At 28.0% G+C, this 19843-nt stretch overlaps 1 protein-coding gene across 2 annotated transcripts in view; it reads left to right on the top strand.

Annotated features, from left to right (window-relative positions):
- Window positions 1–19843, top strand: part of LOC126748682 (probable G-protein coupled receptor 158) — a 288292-nt gene that overhangs the window by 155148 nt on the left and 113301 nt on the right. For both annotated transcript variants that reach the window (XM_050458061.1, XM_050458062.1), the window contains exon 4: window positions 15636–15779. In XM_050458061.1, coding sequence (XP_050314018.1) covers window positions 15636–15779 — 144 coding nt within the window. The remainder of the gene's footprint in view (window positions 1–15635; window positions 15780–19843) is intronic.

The following is a 19843-nucleotide window of genomic DNA, read 5'->3' as shown; positions in this document are numbered from 1 at the left end:
ATAGAAAATAGGTGGAAAGTCGAATTCTCGTTTTTATATCCTTATCTCAATTTAAAAATTACAAAAAACTGGGAATTAAATGATGTTTTTCGGGTTTAGTTAGACACATTACGGAAGAAAAACACTATTTCCAGTCAATCCAAACACTATTTAAAAAATGAAACGATGATATAGAAAAGAGGTGGAAAAGTCGAATTCTCGTTTATATATCCTTATCTCACTTTAAAAATTACATGAAACTGGGAACTAAATGATGTTTTTCGGGTTTAATTAGACACATTACGGGAGAAAAACACTATTTCCAGCCGATCCAAACACTATTTAAAAAATGAAACGATGATATAGAAAATAGGTGGAAAAGTCGAATTCTGGTTTATATATCCTTATCTCAATTTAAAAATTACAAGAAACTGGGAACTAAATGATGTTTTTCGGGTTTAGTTAGACACATTACAGGAGAAAAACACTATTTCCAGCCGATCCAAACACTATTTAAAAAATGAAACGATGATATAGAAAATAGGTGGAAAGTCGAATTCTCGTTTATATATCCTTATCTCGATTTGAAAATTACAAGAATATGGGAATTATATTATGTTTTTCGGGCTTAATTAGACACATTACGGGAGAAAAACACTATTTCCAGCCGATCCAAACACTATTTAAAAAATGAAACGATGATATAGAAAATAGGTGGAAAAGTCGAATTCTCGTTTATATATCCTTATCTCAATTTAAAAATTACAAGAAACTGGGAATTAAATGATGTTTTTCGGGTTTAGTTAGACACATTACGGGAGAAAAACACTATTTCCAGCCGATCCAAACACTATTTAAAAAATGAAACGATGATATAGAAAATAGGTGGAAAGTCGAATTCTCGTTTATATATCCTTATCTCGATTTGAAAATTACAAGAATATGGGAATTATATTATGTTTTTCGGGCTTAATTAGACACATTACGGGAGAAAAACACTATTTCCAGCCGATCCAAACACTATTTAGAAAATGAAACCATGATATAGAAAATAGATGGAAAAGTTGAATTCTCGTTTATATATCCTTATCTCAATTTAAAAATTACAAGAAACTGGGAACTAAATGATGTTTTTCGGGTTTAGTTAGACACATTACAGGAGAAAAACACTATTTCCAGCCGATCCAAACACTATTTAGAAAATGAAACGATGATATAGAAAATAGGTGGAAAAGTCGAATTCTGGTTTATATATCCTTATCTCAATTTAAAAATTACAAGAAACTGGGAACTAAATGATGTTTTTCGGGTTTAATTAGACACATTACGGGAGAAAAACACTATTTCCAGCCGATCCAAACACTATTTAGAAAATGAAACCATGATATAGAAAATAGATGGAAAAGTTGAATTCTCGTTTATATATCCTTATCTCAATTTAGAAATTGCAAGAAACTGGGAACTAAATGATGTTTTTCGGGTTTAATTAGACACATTACGGGAGAAAAACACTATTTCCAGCCGATCCAAACACTATTTAGAAAATGAAACCATGATATAGAAAATAGATGGAAAAGTTGAATTCTCGTTTATATATCCTTATCTCAATTTAAAAATTGCAAGAAGCTGGGAACTAAATGATGTTTTTCGGGTTTAATTAGACACATTACGGGAGAAAAACACTATTTCCAGCCGATCCAAACACTATTTAGAAAATGAAACCATGATATAGAAAATAGATGGAAAAGTTGAATTCTCGTTTATATATCCTTATCTCAATTTAAAAATTGCAAGAAGCTGGGAACTAAATGATGTTTTTCGGGTTTAATTAGACACATTACGGGAGAAAAACACTATTTCCAGCCGATCCAAACACTATTTAGAAAATGAAACCATGATATAGAAAATAGGTGGAAAAGTCGAATTCTCGTTTATATATCCTTATCTCAATTTAAAAATTACAAGAAACTGGGAATTAAATGATGTTTTTCGGGTTTAATTAGACACATTACGGGAGAAAAACACTATTTCCAGTCAATCCAAACACTATTTAAAAAATGAAACGATGATATAGAAAATAGGTGGAAAGTCGAATTCTCGTTTTTATATCCTTATCTCAATTTAAAAATTACAAAAAACTGGGAATTAAATGATGTTTTTCGGGTTTAGTTAGACACATTACGGAAGAAAAACACTATTTCCAGTCAATCCAAACACTATTTAAAAAATGAAACGATGATATAGAAAAGAGGTGGAAAAGTCGAATTCTCGTTTATATATCCTTATCTCACTTTAAAAATTACATGAAACTGGGAACTAAATGATGTTTTTCGGGTTTAATTAGACACATTACGGGAGAAAAACACTATTTCCAGCCGATCCAAACACTATTTAAAAAATGAAACGATGATATAGAAAATAGGTGGAAAAGTCGAATTCTGGTTTATATATCCTTATCTCAATTTAAAAATTACAAGAAACTGGGAACTAAATGATGTTTTTCGGGTTTAGTTAGACACATTACAGGAGAAAAACACTATTTCCAGCCGATCCAAACACTATTTAAAAAATGAAACGATGATATAGAAAATAGGTGGAAAAGTCGAATTCTGGTTTATATATCCTTATCTCAATTTAAAAATTACAAGAAACTGGGAACTAAATGATGTTTTTTGGGTTTAGTTAGACACATTACGGGAGAAAAACACTATTTCCAGCCGATCCAAACACTATTTAGAAAATGAAACCATGATATAGAAAATAGATGGAAAAGTTGAATTCTCGTTTATATATCCTTATCTCAATTTAAAAATTACAAGAAACTGGGAACTAAATGATGTTTTTCGGGTTTAGTTAGACACATTACGGGAGAAAAACACTATTTCCAGTCGATCCAAACACTATTTAAAAAATGAAACGATGATATAGAAAATAGGTGGAAAAGTCGAATTCTGGTTTATATATCCTTATCTCAATTTAAAAATTACAAGAAACTGGGAACTAAATGATGTTTTTTGGGTTTAGTTAGACACATTACGGAAGAAAAACACTATTTCCAGCCGATCCAAACACTATTTAGAAAATGAAACCATGATATAGAAAATAGATGGAAAAGTTGAATTCTCGTTTATATATCCTTATCTCAATTTAAAAATTACAAGAAACTGGGAACTAAATGATGTTTTTCGGGTTTAGTTAGACACATTACGGGAGAAAAACACTATTTCCAGTCGATCCAAACACTATTTAAAAAATGAAACGATGATATAGAAAATAGGTGGAAAAGTCGAATTCTGGTTTATATATCCTTATCTCAATTTAAAAATTACAAGAAACTGGGAACTAAATGATGTTTTTTGGGTTTAGTTAGACACATTACGGGAGAAAAACACTATTTCCAGCCGATCCAAACACTATTTAAAAAATGAAACCATGATATAGAAAATAGATGGAAAAGTTGAATTCTCGTTTATATATCCTTATCTCAATTTCAAAATTGCAAGAAACTGGGAACTAAATGATGTTTTTCGGGTTTAATTATACGCATTACGGGAGAAAAACACTATTTCCAGCCGATCTAAACACTATTTAAAAAATTAAACTATGATATAGAAAATAGGTGGAAAAGTTGAATTCTCATTTATATTACAGCTCCTTGATTTACTATAGTGTTTTTTTTTCTTTTATTCAGGGTCTCCTTTGATTCCGTATTTTTTTAAATAAAATTATAATTAAGTTTAAATTGTTATATGTTAATTGAAGGCTTCAACAGCTCTATTTTTGTGTAAAGAATGGAAGCTGAAATTGCAATTTGCAAATTGAATTTTGTTTTTTTTTGTATAGAGAGTATTATTATTGTATTGTTTTTATTGCATTGTTTTTCATAAAATTTAAAGATACAATGGTCTTATCAGAAAATGAAAAGTTCTCCCAAAATCCAATAAATCGTTCAAACAAAATAACCTTTTGGAAAAGTTCGCCTCAGTTCTGGCAATCGCCATTGTTTCACGCTGCAATTTAGTTTTGTCAAATACCATCGTAGTCTTCCAGGTCATTTAAAGTTAAGAGACATTAGACAAGTTACAAGGGGAGTTGGACTAACAAAAACTAAAGTGTGCCATTCCGTAACGGAACCGAAGTCGCTCACTACGTAATTCGACCAAATATTTGCCGGTTCGTTTGAAATTTGAATCTTTGCGGCCGTTGTCCGATTTCAGCCGGTTATCCAATCAATTGTTTAATTGTACATAATATTTAATTAGCTCTCGTCAAGCGCATAACCCAAATGCCTCTGACTGAAAATCGAGAACAAACTGGTTTAAACGGTTCAAAATAATAGAATTCCTTATTAATTACTAATGGCCCAAAGATAAAAGGACGCCGGTAAGAAATTTTCACCTTATACCCATCTTTGAGCACAAAGTTTTCATATTGTAATACACGTGGAGCGCCAGACTAATTTTCTCCCGAGATGCAATCCTGTGAAGTACGCTCTCGCCAAGCTAAATTCCTTTTGCTCATTATTATAATGCTAAAATTCCGTAAATTATACATGCAAATTAATGTGCAACTAGTTTGTTTCGTGCTATTCGGATTAACGTGCTTTTTTACCAAATTAGTTTTTAAATGGAAATGGAAAAGGTCAAATATGTCAGGTGGGCCAACTAAGGAGCCAATTCATATATGGCGATATAAATATAACATCGACGAAAAACAAAGAAAAACACAAAGTCACGGTCTCAGAACATGTAATAAAACGGGCTACATGTGTTTCGCTCTAGTTCGAGCATCATCAGGCTTAAAATAAAAATATTACTTAAACAAAAAACTAAAAACTTCTAGCTAGAAGCCATCTACACACTTCACAGTACATAAATAAACAATAATTTTAAGGTTATAATTGTACAAAGCAAAAAATTAAAAATTAAAAAATGGAACGCAACAACATAGACTCAACGAGAATCGATCCCGGTACAACAAGGTTCGAAGTATAAGTGTAAAACCTATCGGCTATACGAACCTAATGTTAAAACAACTTAACACGTTAGCCAATGTAAATTGAAAAAAGTGACTACAAGGAAATTGTTAAACGATACTTAGCTAAATTAAATTGTTAAAAATTAAATTAGGTTCAAAAGTAAACACGTCATTCACACACACAAGAACAGGACTCTTTTTAGCTTTTGTAATTTCCATTTTCTCCAGAAGCTTCTTACCTTTAGGGCATTCATGAAGCATTTCAGCTCCCACCTGCGGAGAAAAATTATGAGTAGAGGCCAGCAAATGATTCGCAAACGCTGATTTGGTATCACTGACATTGGTATTTTTAAATTTTTCAAAAAGCGCTACGTGTTCTTTAATGCGTTTCTTCCAGACTGGCAATGTATACTGCGTTACAATCGTCACATTTTAAAGACTAAACTCCCGATTTAGAAAGGATGCCTGCCTTGTCCACTCTACTGACCAATTGGTTCTTTAAATTATTGACATTCTTAAACGCGATTTTTACATTTAGGGATTTAAAGAATCTTACTAAATTTACGGAGATAGAACCAAATAAGGTCAAGGATCTAAAGGAACTTATTAAGTCGGTATTATGAACAATATTGTAGGTCAATTTATATTTATTTAAAAATTTGTAATAAATTTTGTCTATTAAATGAAGAATGTCTATGACACTGAATCCGTTGTTGAGAGCAATATGGTTTATAATATTCAAGTCTTTAGCTAAAGCTTCTTTTGACAAGGGGATATTAAACAGTCTATAGAAAAATGAATTAAAGGAGATTTTGGATTTAAATATAACATCGTTTTCAATTACGGTTCTGACCTTTTTATTTTAACATAAAAAATTTATTAAAAAAAGGCATGGGTTAATTAGATCTGATTGAATTGCTGAGTTTTTTTTATAGGCGGCACGCTTTATCCTAACACACAAGTAATAAAAGTTCCCCGGTTAAGAAACCAGCGGCTCTCAAACTATTTTTTAATTTATATTTTTATAAGATTTTTTTTATTTGATGGGTATTAGTATTAATTTCTATGGGTGTAAGTAATAATAGTTTATTTTCTACTAAAATAATAAAAAAAGACCTAAATAGGCTAAAAAGACTTATTATATTTAAAAAAAAAGGAATTTTACTTTTTTTACCATATTTATATTAAATCATAATAAAAATTAGGTAATACACTAATGAATAATAATAATAAAACAAATTTTTTAAGTATAAAAAAGCATTTCCCTTAAAAAAAAAATTGGTACCCTTTAAAATAATAGCCAAAATTACATTAAAAACCAAAAATGTTTTTAAACCGCTGGTAACAGTCGTCCAAACCGGTACTCAATATAAATAGTGAATAATACGGCGATAAGGAATTCATTTTTTAACCGGTCCACTTATACCCCGAGATAATCCGTTATGTGTCGAGCCGATTATAGTAAAAATAATGTTTTAAATAAAGATGGGAATATCGCTATTTTAATTCTTGATAAATAAAACTTTTATTTTCTAATTTAAACCTGAATAAATATAAGTTTAAAGAACTTAAAAAAACACGCTTTTATTGCTAATCGGACTTAAAATTTAAAGTTTTAATTTAAAAACTGTATTATTGAACCTAGATAATAGAAAGTTGTCTAGAATCAAAAAAAACTTAAATTTTTTCAAAACTTATTAAAGAATAAAAAAACTTTAAAAAAATTTAACGCCTTGCTTTCGACAAATAAAATAGGGTTTTTTCACGATTTACTTGAAAACTTTAAGATTATGTGAGAAAAGTCTACAATAAAAAACTATAGATTTTTTTATTACCAATAATTTTCTTAAAAAGCATTTTTTTCTCAGGCAATTATGTTTTCCAAAAAAACGTTTTTTATTAACCCTATCCTTACCCCCCCACCCACCCCACACAACTTACCAGTAAGAAATTGTTTTCAAAAATCATTGGTTTCCAAAATAATATAAATGAATAACAGTTAGTTTCGTCGTTAATATTAAATCTAATAACATAGTTTCTTTATTTAAATTTGATATAATTATATACAAGTATATTAATAAATATTTAATGCAAAAATAGTGTTATTAGATTGGATTGTGGACGAAAAACGGTGATTTTTCAAAAGAATTTTTTACTGGGCAAATGTTTGGGGTGGGTGGGGGGTGTACGGGTTGTGTTGATAAAAATCTATGTTTTTGCAGAAAATATATGTTCAATGATTAATTTAATAACACTATATTTTTAAATTTAATATAATTTTATATATAAATATTTGGTATAAAAACAGCGTTATTGGATTGGATAATATGGACGAAAAACGGTGGTTTTTCAGAACAATTTTATCAAATATTTGAGGTGTAATAGTCGAGTTTAAAAACTAGATATGTAAATTCCGTGTCAATTTTTTTAAGTGTCAAAATTTTCTCCCTTTTGTGAACAGAATGGCATCTGATATAAGTATATTCTACAGTTCAATAAATATACCTTGACCATATACGGTTGATAAATATACCAAAACCAAAAATTTACTAAAAAGCGTATGTGATGTGTTGCTTGAGTACTCTTTATTAATTAAAACTATATAACAGTAAAAATTTATAATTTATCCGAAAACCGTGTTATAATTTACTTTAAGCACATTTTAGAATACAAAATTAAAAATATGCAAGAAAAATACTAGATCCGATAAGAAAAACATAGGATTCTCGCTTTGGCTGAAATTTTTAAATCACATTAAAACCTATTCCCAGCCGACCCATATATGGCGATACAAATATAACATCATTTTCAATTACGGTTCTGGCCTTTTTATTTAACATAAAAAATTTACTAAAAAAAGGCATGGGTTAATTAGGTTTGATTGAATTGCTGCGTTTTTGTTTTTATATAGTCGGCACGCTTTACCCTAACACACAAGCAATAAAAGTTCCTCGGTTAATAAACTAGCGGCTCTCAAACAATTTTTTAATTTATATTTTTATAAGATGTTTTTTTTATTTGATGGGTATTAGTATTAATTTCTATGGGTGTAAGTAATAATATTTTATTTTCTACTAAAATAATAAAAAAAGACCTAAATAGGCTAAAAAGACTTATTATATTTAAAAAAAAAGGAATTCTACTTTTTTTACCATATTTATATTAAAACATAATAAAAATTAGGTTACACTAATGAAATTATTTAATTATAAAAAAGCATTTCCCTTAAAAAAAAATTGGTACCCTTAAAATAATAGCCAAAATTACATTAAAAACCAAAAATGTTTTTAAACCGCTGGTAACAGTCGTCCAAACCGGTATTCAATATAAATAGTGAATAATACGGCGATAAAGAATTCATTGTTTAACCGGTGCACTTATACCCCGAGATAATCCGTTATGTGTCGAGCCGATTATAGTAAAAATAATGTTTTAGATAAAGATGGGAATATCGCTATTTTAATTCCTGATAAATGAAACTTTTATTTTCTAATTTAAACCTGAATAAATAAGAGTTTAAAAAACTTCGAACTAAAAAGTAGACAATTTAAAGTTTTAATTTAAAAACTGTATTATTGAACCTAGATAATAAAAAGTGGTCTAGAACCAAAAAAAAACTAAAATTTTTCAAATTTTAATAAAGAAATAAAAAACTATAAAAATGCGCCTTGATTTCGAAAAATAAAATAGGGTTTTTTTACGGTTTACTCGAAAATTTTAAGGTTATGTGAGAAAAGTCTACAATAAAAAACTATAGATTTTTTTATTACCAATAATTTTCTTAAAAAGCATTTTTTTCTCAGGCATTTATATTTTGCAAAAAAAAAAAACGTTTTTTATTAACCCTATCCTTAACCCCCCACCCACCCCACTCAGCTTACCAGTAAGAAATTGTTTTCAAAAATCATTGGTTTCCAAAATAATATAAATGAATAACAGCTGGTTTTTTCGTTAATATCTAATCTAATAACATAGTTTGTTTATTTAAATTTGATATAATTATATATTTGTATATTAATAAATATTTAATGCAAAAATAGTGTTATTAGATTAGATTATGGACGAAAAGCGGTGATTTTTTAAAAGAATTTTTTACTGGGCAAATGTTTGGGGTGGGTGGGGGGTGTACGGGTTGTGTTGATAAAAATCTATTTTTTTTGCAGAAAATATATGTTCAATGTTTAATTTAATAACACTATATATTTAAATTTGATATAATTTTATATATAAATATTTGGTATAAAAACAGCGTTATTGGATTGGATAATATGGACGAAAAACGGTGGTTTTTCAGAACGATTTTATCAAATATTTGAGGTGTAATTGTGTAGTTTAAAAACTAGATATGTAAATTCCGTGTCAAAATTTTCTCCCTTTTGTGAACAGAATGGCATCTGATATAAGTATATTCTACAGTTCAATAAATATACCTTGACCATATACGGTTGATAAATATACCAAAACCAAAAATTTACTAAAAAGCGTATGTGATGTGTTGCTTGAGTACTCTTTATTAATTAAAACTATATAACAGTAAAAATTTATAATTTATCCGAAAACCGTGTTATAATTTACTTTAAGCACATTTTAGAATACAGAGTTAAAAATATGCAAGAAAAACATAGGATTCTCGCTTTTGAAATTTTTAAATCACATTAAAACCTTTTCAGTTATTTCAAGAAATTTTATCTATTTTTATGATAAAAATCAAGCGACTACACTATCAATTTAACAAATTTTAATTTTAGAAATATGTAAATTAATTTGTAATTGCTGAAATATGATTCCAATGTCCGGTAATTATTGGTGTGTATTTACAACCACACGCTTTTCACTTTGATTTGAATTATTCTGTTAATAACTTAAATTTTATTTAAGGTAATTAATTATGATTGATTGTCCGAACTTCTACTACTGTAATAAAATTTCTTTGTAATTAAAAATTATTTTCTACTTTTTAGATCGATTAGCAATAAAAGCCTATTTTTTCAGTTTTTTTAAACTATTATTTATCATATTACATCTTATATGAATATTAATTAGAGTAACCTGCCTTTATGAAACTTACCAGTACCCACGCATGTGTAATGAATAAACAAGGTGAGAATGCATTAGACTCCAAAAATCCCTAAGAGTGCAGTACTTACTCTAATACAGAATTATTAATCCTGGCAGTCCTAATAAGGATAATAAGCGCAAAGATTCCCTTACATACATACATACAACCCGAGCTAATAAAAGCGTTTTAAAAATGAAACTTATAAGAAATAAATACATCATTGAGTCTTCCTGTCGCTTTATTTTCCGGATATATGTATATTTAAAAATATAAAGTTCCAAGACAAATCTTCAGGGGGTGTGGCTGCTTTACAGAAAGAGATAAAATATCTTAAGCAAGAATTTCACAGACACACAAAGCTCTAGGAAGAATAAAAAAGATAAAAATAGCATTCATTCATTCATTTTACAACTTTAGCTGGAGACGATAAATTTTTCTCCTAAAATATAAACATTTTATTGCGGACTCCCTAGAGGTATGTCTGATTTTATTTTCGAAATAATAAGTTTATTAACGGAACTGCATTCTTAAAAGGCAAAAATAGGAAGGAGCCCGTCACTTTAATGCGAAAAAGTATAATTGAAAGAAATTCGACCAGTCCGGAAAACTCGCGGCATTAAAACGTTTTCTTATTGCATTTTTGCTTTGGGATTTTAGGAGATTTAGACATTGTTGTGGAACAGATTGCTATTTTAAATTTCGACTCAAGATCTTTTATTCGAGGGAAGTTTTCATTTATTTGCTTCGTCTATTCTTTGGTGAAAATACTGTGAAGGTTGATAATTTATGTTAATTTTGACACTATTAAAAAATAGGTTTATGTAATTAAAAAAACCCATCGCATTTCCAACTGATCGAACATCGATTTTTAAACTATTTTCATCACATATGTATCCATTGTGTCGCAATATGCCGTTATTTAACTCAATTGGCTTATCAAACAATTGTTGAAGCGCTTTAAAACCAAACAATATTGGTAAAAATTGGTATTGGAACAAACACATATTTAACAAATTTCGAGATCATCGTACAAATAGAAAAACGTACAGATAAAGTACGATTTCCACATATTAACCCAATTAAAAAGGCCTATTAAAATATAATAATTGCCTACTGTCGACGGTTTTCGACTATTGTCAATAATTGAAAATAAATCTAAAATTGAAACTTGAAATAAAAAAAAGTTGCATTTTGAATTACGCTTTTTTGATACATGATTATACAAACCGATGAGGCAAGTGAATTTTTAAACATTTATTGGAATATTGTCGTACAGGGTGCGTAAAAATTAGCGTCAAAAATGACTTTTTTTAATATTTTTTTTATTTAAAGTTAAGTTAAAGCAACTTAAATCTTTCTTCCAGGCAGTTTTGAAGTCATTGCTTTATTATTTATTAAGCAAAAAATCGTTTTTCTTAATAAGTTTTAAATTTTTGCGAAAATGCTAAAATAGGTACCTAATCAATTTAATTAAATTTTATTTCCAGTCTAATTGGACAATTTGGGTATAAATTTTAAAAAAATTTATGTTGGTGAATTATGAGCATTTTTTGGAATTTTGAAAAATTATTCTTTTCTTAATAAATTATGAATTAAAAAAAACGCTGAAATAGGTATCTAATAAATTTAATTAGAGAATCTACATGTAAGTTTTCAAAGGTATACATTGCCTCGTTTTGGAGTTATGAGGATTTTATGAATTTATGATTTTTTTTTCTCCGAGGCAGGTTTTCAATCAATTTAGTTAGATAATCTGTATATAAACTTTCAAAATTATATGTTTGCTTATTTTTGAATTATGACTATTTTGTTGAATTTTTAAAATCCCCGAAATTTCCAGTCTAATTGGACAATTTGGGTATGAATTTTTTAAAAATTTATGTTGGTGAATGATGAGCATTTTTTGGAATTTTGAAAAATTATTCTTTTCTTAATAAATTATGAATTAAAAAAAAAACGCTGAAATAGGTATCTAATGAATTTAATTGGAGAACCTATATGTAAATTTTCAGAAGGGTATTTTAGCTGGTTTTTGAGTTATGAGGATTTTATGAATTTATTTTTTTTTTCTCCGAGGTAGGTTTTCAATCAATTTAATTAGATAATCTGTATATAAACTTTCAAAATTATATGTTGGCTTATTTTTGAATTATGACTATTTTTTTGAATTTTCAAAAATCCCTGAAATAGGTATCCAGTCAATTTAATTAGACAATTTGTGTGTGAATTTTTAGAAATTTGTGTTGGTGAGTTATGAGCAATTTTTAGAATTTTGAAAAATATTTCTTTTCTTAATAAATTGTAAATTTTCAAAAAAACGTTGAAATAGGTATCTAATTAATTTAATTGGAGAACCTATATGTAAATTTTCAGAAGGGTATTTTAGCTGGTTTTTGAGTTATAAGAATTTTATGAATTTATGATTTTTTTTTCTCCGAGGTAGGTTTTCAATCAATTTAATTAGATAATCTGTATATAAACTTTCAAAATTATATGTTGGCTTATTTTTGAATTATGACTATTTTGTTGAATTTTTAAAATCCCCGAAATTTCCAGTCTAATTGGACAATTTGGGTATGAATTTTTTAAAAATTTATGTTGGTGAATGATGAGCATTTTTTGGAATTTTGAAAAATTATTCTTTTCTTAATAAATTATGAATTAAAAAAAAAACGCTGAAATAGGTATCTAATGAATTTAATTGGAGAACCTATATGTAAATTTTCAGAAGGGTATTTTAGCTGGTTTTTGAGTTATGAGGATTTTATGAATTTATTTTTTTTTTCTCCGAGGTAGGTTTTCAATCAATTTAATTAGATAATCTGTATATAAACTTTCAAAATTATATGTTGGCTTATTTTTGAATTATGACTATTTTTTTGAATTTTCAAAAATCCCTGAAATAGGTATCCAGTCAATTTAATTAGACAATTTGTGTGTGAATTTTTAGAAATTTGTGTTGGTGAGTTATGAGCAATTTTTAGAATTTTGAAAAATATTTCTTTTCTTAATAAATTGTAAATTTTCAAAAAAACGTTGAAATAGGTATCTAATTAATTTAATTGGAGAACCTATATGTAAATTTTCAGAAGGATTTTAGCTGGTTTTTGAGGTATGAGGATTTTATGAATTTATGATTTTTTTTTCTCCGAGGCAAGTTTTCAATCAATTTAATTAGATAATCTGTATATAAACTTTCAAAATTATATGTTGGCTTATTTTTTAATTATGACTATTTTGTTTAATTTTCAAAAATCCCTGAAATAGGTATCCAGTCGATTTAATTAGACAATTTGTGTGTGAATTTTTAAAAATTTGTGTTGGTGAGTTATGAGCAATTTTTGGAATTTTGAAAAATATTTCTTTTCTTAATAAATTGTAAATTTTCAAAAAAACGTTGAAATAGGTATCTAATGAATTTAATTGGAGAACCTATATGTAAATTTTCAGAAGGGTATTTTAGCTGGTTTTTGAGTTATGAGGATTTTATGAATTTATGATTTTTTTTTCTCCGAGGCAAGTTTTCAATCAATTTAATTAGATAATCTGTATTTAAACTTTCAAAATTATATGTTGGCTTATTTTTTAATTATGACTATTTTGTTTAATTTTCAAAAATCCCTGAAATAGGTATCCAGTCAATTTAATTGGACAATTTGTGTATGAATTTTTTAAAAATTTGTGTTGGTGAGTTATGAGCAATTTTTGGAATATTGAAAAATATTTCTTTTCTTAATAAATTGTAAATTTTCAAAAAAACGTTGAAATAGGTATCTAATGAATTTAATTGGAGAACCTATATGTAAATTTTCAGAAAGGTATTTTACCTGGTTTTTGAGTTATGAGAATTTTTGAAAATAGATTTTTTTTAATAAATTTGAACTTTTAAAAAAAACGCTGAATTAGGTGTCTACTTAATTTAATGAGAAAATCTGTATATAAATTTTGAGAAGTGTGTATTGCCTTTTTTTGAGTTATGAGTATTTTTTTATTTTTTCAAAAATATTTTTTTTGTTTTGAACTTTTTAAAAAAACGCTGAATTAGGTGTCTACTCAATTTAATGAGAAAATCTGTATATAAATTTTGAGAAGTGTGTATTGCCTTTTTTTGAGTTATAAGTATTTTTTTCAAAAATATTTTTTTCTTAATAAGTTGTAGATTTTCGAAAAAACGTTAGAATAGGTGTAATTAATTTAACTGGAGAATTAACGTATAAATTTTCAACAGAGTATTTTGCTACTATTTTGAGTGTTAATTTTTTTTTAAGTTTAAAGAAAATTCTCTATAAATTTTAAATATTTAAAAAATTATAGAATAGGTATCCAATTAATTTAAATGGATAATCTGTGAAGTTTTCAAGAGTCAGCGTTAGCTTGTTTTTAACTTATGACCATTTATACATTTTTATTTTTTTTTTCTCGAAAAATTTTAAATTTTTAAAAAAACGCTTAAATGGGTGCCTAATCACTTAATTAGGTTTAGTACATGCATGTTAGTACATGCACTTAGATCGTTAGTTTTAAATATTACTCGAAAACGTAATTTTAATTGTCTTTTAATAAAATATTCCATTTTTTTCGGTCACAATGGGTTAAAGACCAGAATCTGCACTGTAGAAATTTGAATTTTTATTTTTTTTTAATTTTATTTATAATAATTGTATGTATTCTATATTTGCAAATAAAAAAAAAACATTTATTACTAATATATATTATATTACATGTGAGTTTTCAAAAGTATGTTTTACCTTGTTTGTGAGTTACGAACATTTTTTGATTTTTTTTTTAAATATTTTTTTCTCAATAAATTTTAAATTTAAAAAAAACGCTGTTATAGGTCTTCAATTAAAAAGTGTAAGTGTAAATTTTCATACGCGCATTTTGCCTCTTCTTTGAATTTTTCAAAAATATTTTTTTTCTCAATAAATTGTAAATTTTCGAAAAAATCCTGATAATAGATATCCAAACAATTTAATAGGACAAACTATATATGAATTTTCAACAGTGTATGTTGGCTTGATTTTGACCTATGAGGAGTTTTTAAATTTTCCAAAAAAATTTTTTTTTAATAAAAAATAATTTAGATTAGGACTTTTATAATTTTTTTTTGGTGTAATAAAGTTAAAAAATTAATGGATTCCAAATTTATCCTTGGGCAAATTTTTCTATTCCGAATTTTGACATGAACATGTCGATTAGAAAATAATATGCAATAATACCTAGCAATTTTAATAAATTTAGTTTTTGTTTCAAAACACTTATTATCATTTGCACTATTAATATTTATAAGAAGTGCACATATGGTTTCACATTTGGTGACTATTTGTGCTATAGCGCCGTTTGTTGGTGCAAAGGCCAATATTCCAATCCAGATTGTCTGTCCAAGTCTATACGAGTTGCTTAACTAAGGGTCTTTTCCGGTATCCACAATTGTATCCCATCAATAAAATAAGCCACTTAGGGGTTAAAAGCGAAAAAAAAACTACCTCCTTTTACGCCCTATGTTTGCCCCCGGTAAAGTATAAAAGCCACCAGTCCAGAAAATGGAAAATAAGCTCATTACTCGCGGAAAAGTTGCTCTTGAAATAAAACTTTATATATATATATTTTTCTGTTCCAGTGTGTGGCGATATCGGGGTTAGGATTTCGTCGTGGGAGCTACAAGTGTGTGTGCAAAAAAGGTTTTTATTTTCCGGATACCAACGCTGAGCAACGCTACTTCAATGGCACCGAAATTGAGGAGGAATATGAAAAACGACTGTTGGTAAGTCATCGTTAATAATTAATTTATTTAGTTTTATTGTCATTATGACTTGCGCTTGTGGGTCTTACTTTAGATGTTCATAGTCTCTGTAATTTATTTATTAATTTAATATAATAAATGCTTTCAATTATAAGGAAATGGACCTTTTCAATTTCTTCGAGAATGCCATTACAATTATCAGTACCATTATAGTGTTTGCTGGTAAGGAAATTATATTTACTATATATGAATCTTCATGATAGGTATGACGATTTTTGGCAAATACACACACTAGACTGTGGTTATTATATTGGAGAGTTACCAAAATCTATTTATTTTGTTCTGTATTATCAAATACAGTACAGTATGTACAAATACTCTGTCAAGTGTTACCACGTTATGTCTTCGATCTTATTGTTTGTTCATCTTGTTGTCTATCTTAACATTTTTACAAATTTGGTTTTCGCTGTTCAATTTTTTAACCATCCAAGCAACACACTCTTTATCCATAGAGTTAACATAAAAAGTCAATTTATCAAGATTTTAATCGTAAAACTTACAATGTTTTCTTTAACCTTGACTTATTACCAGATAACACCGTTTGTCCAATGGACATTATTATCCAGTATGTCCAAGGATAAGGAATCTTAAAAATTAAAAGTCATTACCCTAGAAATCAATAATCACAGCATTCTAGCCACTAGAAATCAAGATATTCAATAAGGGACAAATTATTTTATTAATTCCAGGCACTCCAGTGAGAAACATGTCAATATTTGATTTACAGTGTGTACATTTTAGTAAGTTTTTAGAAAGTGCTAAATGAGCCACTGGAGTATTTCAGAAATCAATAATTACAGTATTTTAGCCACTAGAACTCAAGATACTTACTTGCCAATAAGAGACAAATAATTTTTTTTCTTCCAGGCACTCCAGTGAGATAAAAGTGAATATCTTAAATTTTAGTGTATAGATTTCAATAATTTTTTTAGCAGAGGCTTAAAGACCCCTTAGAATATCCTAGAAATTAATAAACACAAGATTTTAGCCACTAAATGTTAAGATATTCAGTTGCCAATAAGAGTAAGATTATTTGATTACTTCCAGGCACTCGTGTGAGGAAAATATTAATATCTTAATTTCTAGTGTATAAATTTTAGTAGTTTTTTCAAAAAGTGCTAAAAGAGCCATTAGAGTGTCTCAGAAATCAATAATTACAACTTTTTAGCCACTAGAACTCAAGATATTTACTTGCCAATAAGAGACAAATTAATTTATTTCTTCCAGGCACTCCAGTGAGAAAAATGTGAATATCTTAAATTTTAGTGTATAGATTTCAATAATTTTTTTAGTAGAAGCTTAAAGACCCCTTAGAATATCCTAGAAATTAATAAACACAAGATTTTGGCCACTAGAAATTAAGATATTCAGTTGCCAATAAGAGTAACATTATTTGATTACTTCCAGGCACTCGTGTGAGGAAAATATTAATATCTTAATTTCTAGTGTATGAATTTTAGTAGTTTTTTCAAAAAGTGCTAAAAGAGCCATTAGATTGTCTCAGAAATCAATAATTACAACTTTTTAGCCACTAGAACTCAAGATATTTACTTGCCAATAAGAGACAAATTAATTTATTTCTTCCAGGCACTCCAGTGAGAAAAATGTGAATATCTTAAATTTTAGTGTATAGATTTCAATAATTTTTTTAGTAGAAGCTTAAAGACCCCTTAGAATATCCTAGAAATTAATAAACACAAGATTTTAGCCACTAGAAATTAAGATATTCAGTTGCCAATAAGAGTAACATTATTTGATTACTTCCAAACACTCGTGTGAGGAAAATATTAATATCTTAATTTCTAGTGTATGAATTTTAGTAGTTTTTTCAAAAAGTGCTAAAAGAGCCATTAGAGTGTCTCAGAAATCAATAATTACAACTTTTTAGCCACTAGAACTCAAGATATTGACTTGCCAATAAGAGACAAATTAATTTATTTCTTCCAGGCACTCCAGTGCGAAAAATGTCAATATCTTGAATTTTAGTGTATAGATTTCAATAATTTTTTTAGTAGAAGCTTAAAGACCCCTTAGAATATCCTAGAAATTAATAAACACAAGATTTTAGCCACTAGAAATTAAGATATTCAGTTGCCAATAAGAGTAACATTATTTGATTACTTCCAAACACTCGTGTGAGGAAAATATTAATATCTTAATTTCTAGTGTATGAATTTTATTAGCTTTTTAAAAAGTGCTAAAAGAGCCATTAGAGTATCCCAGAAATCAATAATTACAACTTTTTAGCCACTAGAACTTAAGATATTGACTTGCCAATAAGAGACAAATTAATTTATTTCTTCCAGGCACTCCAGTGCGAAAAATGTCAATATCTTAAATTTTAGTGTATAGATCGCAATAATTATTTCAGTAGATGTTTAAAGACCTCTTAAAATTTAGCCTCTAGAAAGCAAAATATCCATTGCCAATAAGAGTTAAATTATTATTTTTTTCCAGGCACTCCAGTGAGAAAAATATCAATATCCTAATTTTTACTCTATGGATTAATATAATTTTTCTAAATTATCATATTCTATCATTTGCATAGGTATGTATTGTTCTAGCAATCCCTTTTTCTCATACTTAATGCAAGGTGTGTCATTTACCTATTCGACAATTATAAATGCTTTATAATCGTACTTTACTTCTTCAGACTTACTTGGATCACCCCCAGTATCAAGGCATTTTTAGACTATATTTTCCAAGAGAATTAAGTCAGTTCTAAACTTCCAACTGTGATAATTAGGGTCACTTAATGGGCCTAATAAATATTTTTGATTCATTTTATTTAATAAAAACTCTATTTGGTTATTTTTAGGAGTAAATGTCATGATGTTCCATTTGCCAGCGTTTAGATGTACCATATTTATCTCACATTAAACAACCAATCTATGGAGGTTTTCATAGCATATTATAAAAATAATGAATGATAAAGATTGTCTGCCGATTTTTTTTTTTTTTAATTTAATTAGTAGTTTTTGACCCCCGGATTTCTTACTCACTTACCTGGTACCTCGTCTTGGTAATTTGGCTTACGTGGTAACCTCGTCTGCTCTGTTGCAGTCCCATGAGACGCAAATACAAATATAAAAGTAGAAAGCTTTATGTTGACAAAAGCAGTCAAGTATATCGAAAGCCTTTGGAAATTCTGTGTCAATGATGTCAATCTGACTGTGGAGCTCAATAATCAACAATTTGTTTCTGTGAATTACTTCGGGATAAACTCGAAAAAAGACTTGCGGAATGATGGTAAAATTACAAGTAATAGAGATAATTTTCTACTGCAAACTGTTGAATGTCTTCTTTTGTAAATTTTTTTATATCGATTTGTTGAGTATTGTTGACAGATCCGTCTATAGAGAAGGAACTGGAGACATCAGATAATAGTTTTTTAAAGAAATTTGCAAGTGCATTTAGAATATCTGTTATATGAGAGGGCTAATTGCCATTAGGACATTAAGTTAAGTGAGTATCCCAGATATTTCTTCCTCTTAGAGAAAAAATAGCATTTTATTACAGCTCTTGAAGACACTTGAAGAAGACACTTAAAGTGCAAAAATGTAAATACAACCCCTTTTAGTTTACCATTAACAAAATCTCATTTTACTTTGCTTCGATCTCTCGATTGTCGTCTTATAGACTAGAGCCATCGATTCTCCCCTTTTAAGTTTGGATTTTTGATCCCCGGATCGCTTTTAAATTAAAACTTTTTTCTAACACTAAAAAGCGATCGTTTAGTTTTAAAGATATAAATCAGGATTCTGGCTTAGCAGTGACACACAACAAGGGTATAAAATCTGACCTTCATTCGTTTGATAATAAATTGAATTTAAACCCTAATATCTGCGACACGAAGTCATTTAAGCGTTTGCTATGTTCACATCGAAATCCGTTTCTCCCCAATATATTTTCTGTATCGTTTAGGAGCACGAGCGTTCTCCCATGATTTCTCTGGCTAAATCACTTAAAATGGCTAAATTTTATTTACTGCCTCGCCTTTCACATAATGTTCTACAGGTTTCCTT

Source organism: Anthonomus grandis, chromosome 22 (genome assembly GCF_022605725.1).
Source record: "Anthonomus grandis grandis chromosome 22, icAntGran1.3, whole genome shotgun sequence".
NCBI classification, from domain to species: Eukaryota; Metazoa; Arthropoda; class Insecta; order Coleoptera; family Curculionidae; genus Anthonomus; species Anthonomus grandis.
The sequence above is the reverse complement of the archived record's forward strand: the minus strand, read 5'-3'. Positions and strand labels throughout refer to the sequence as shown.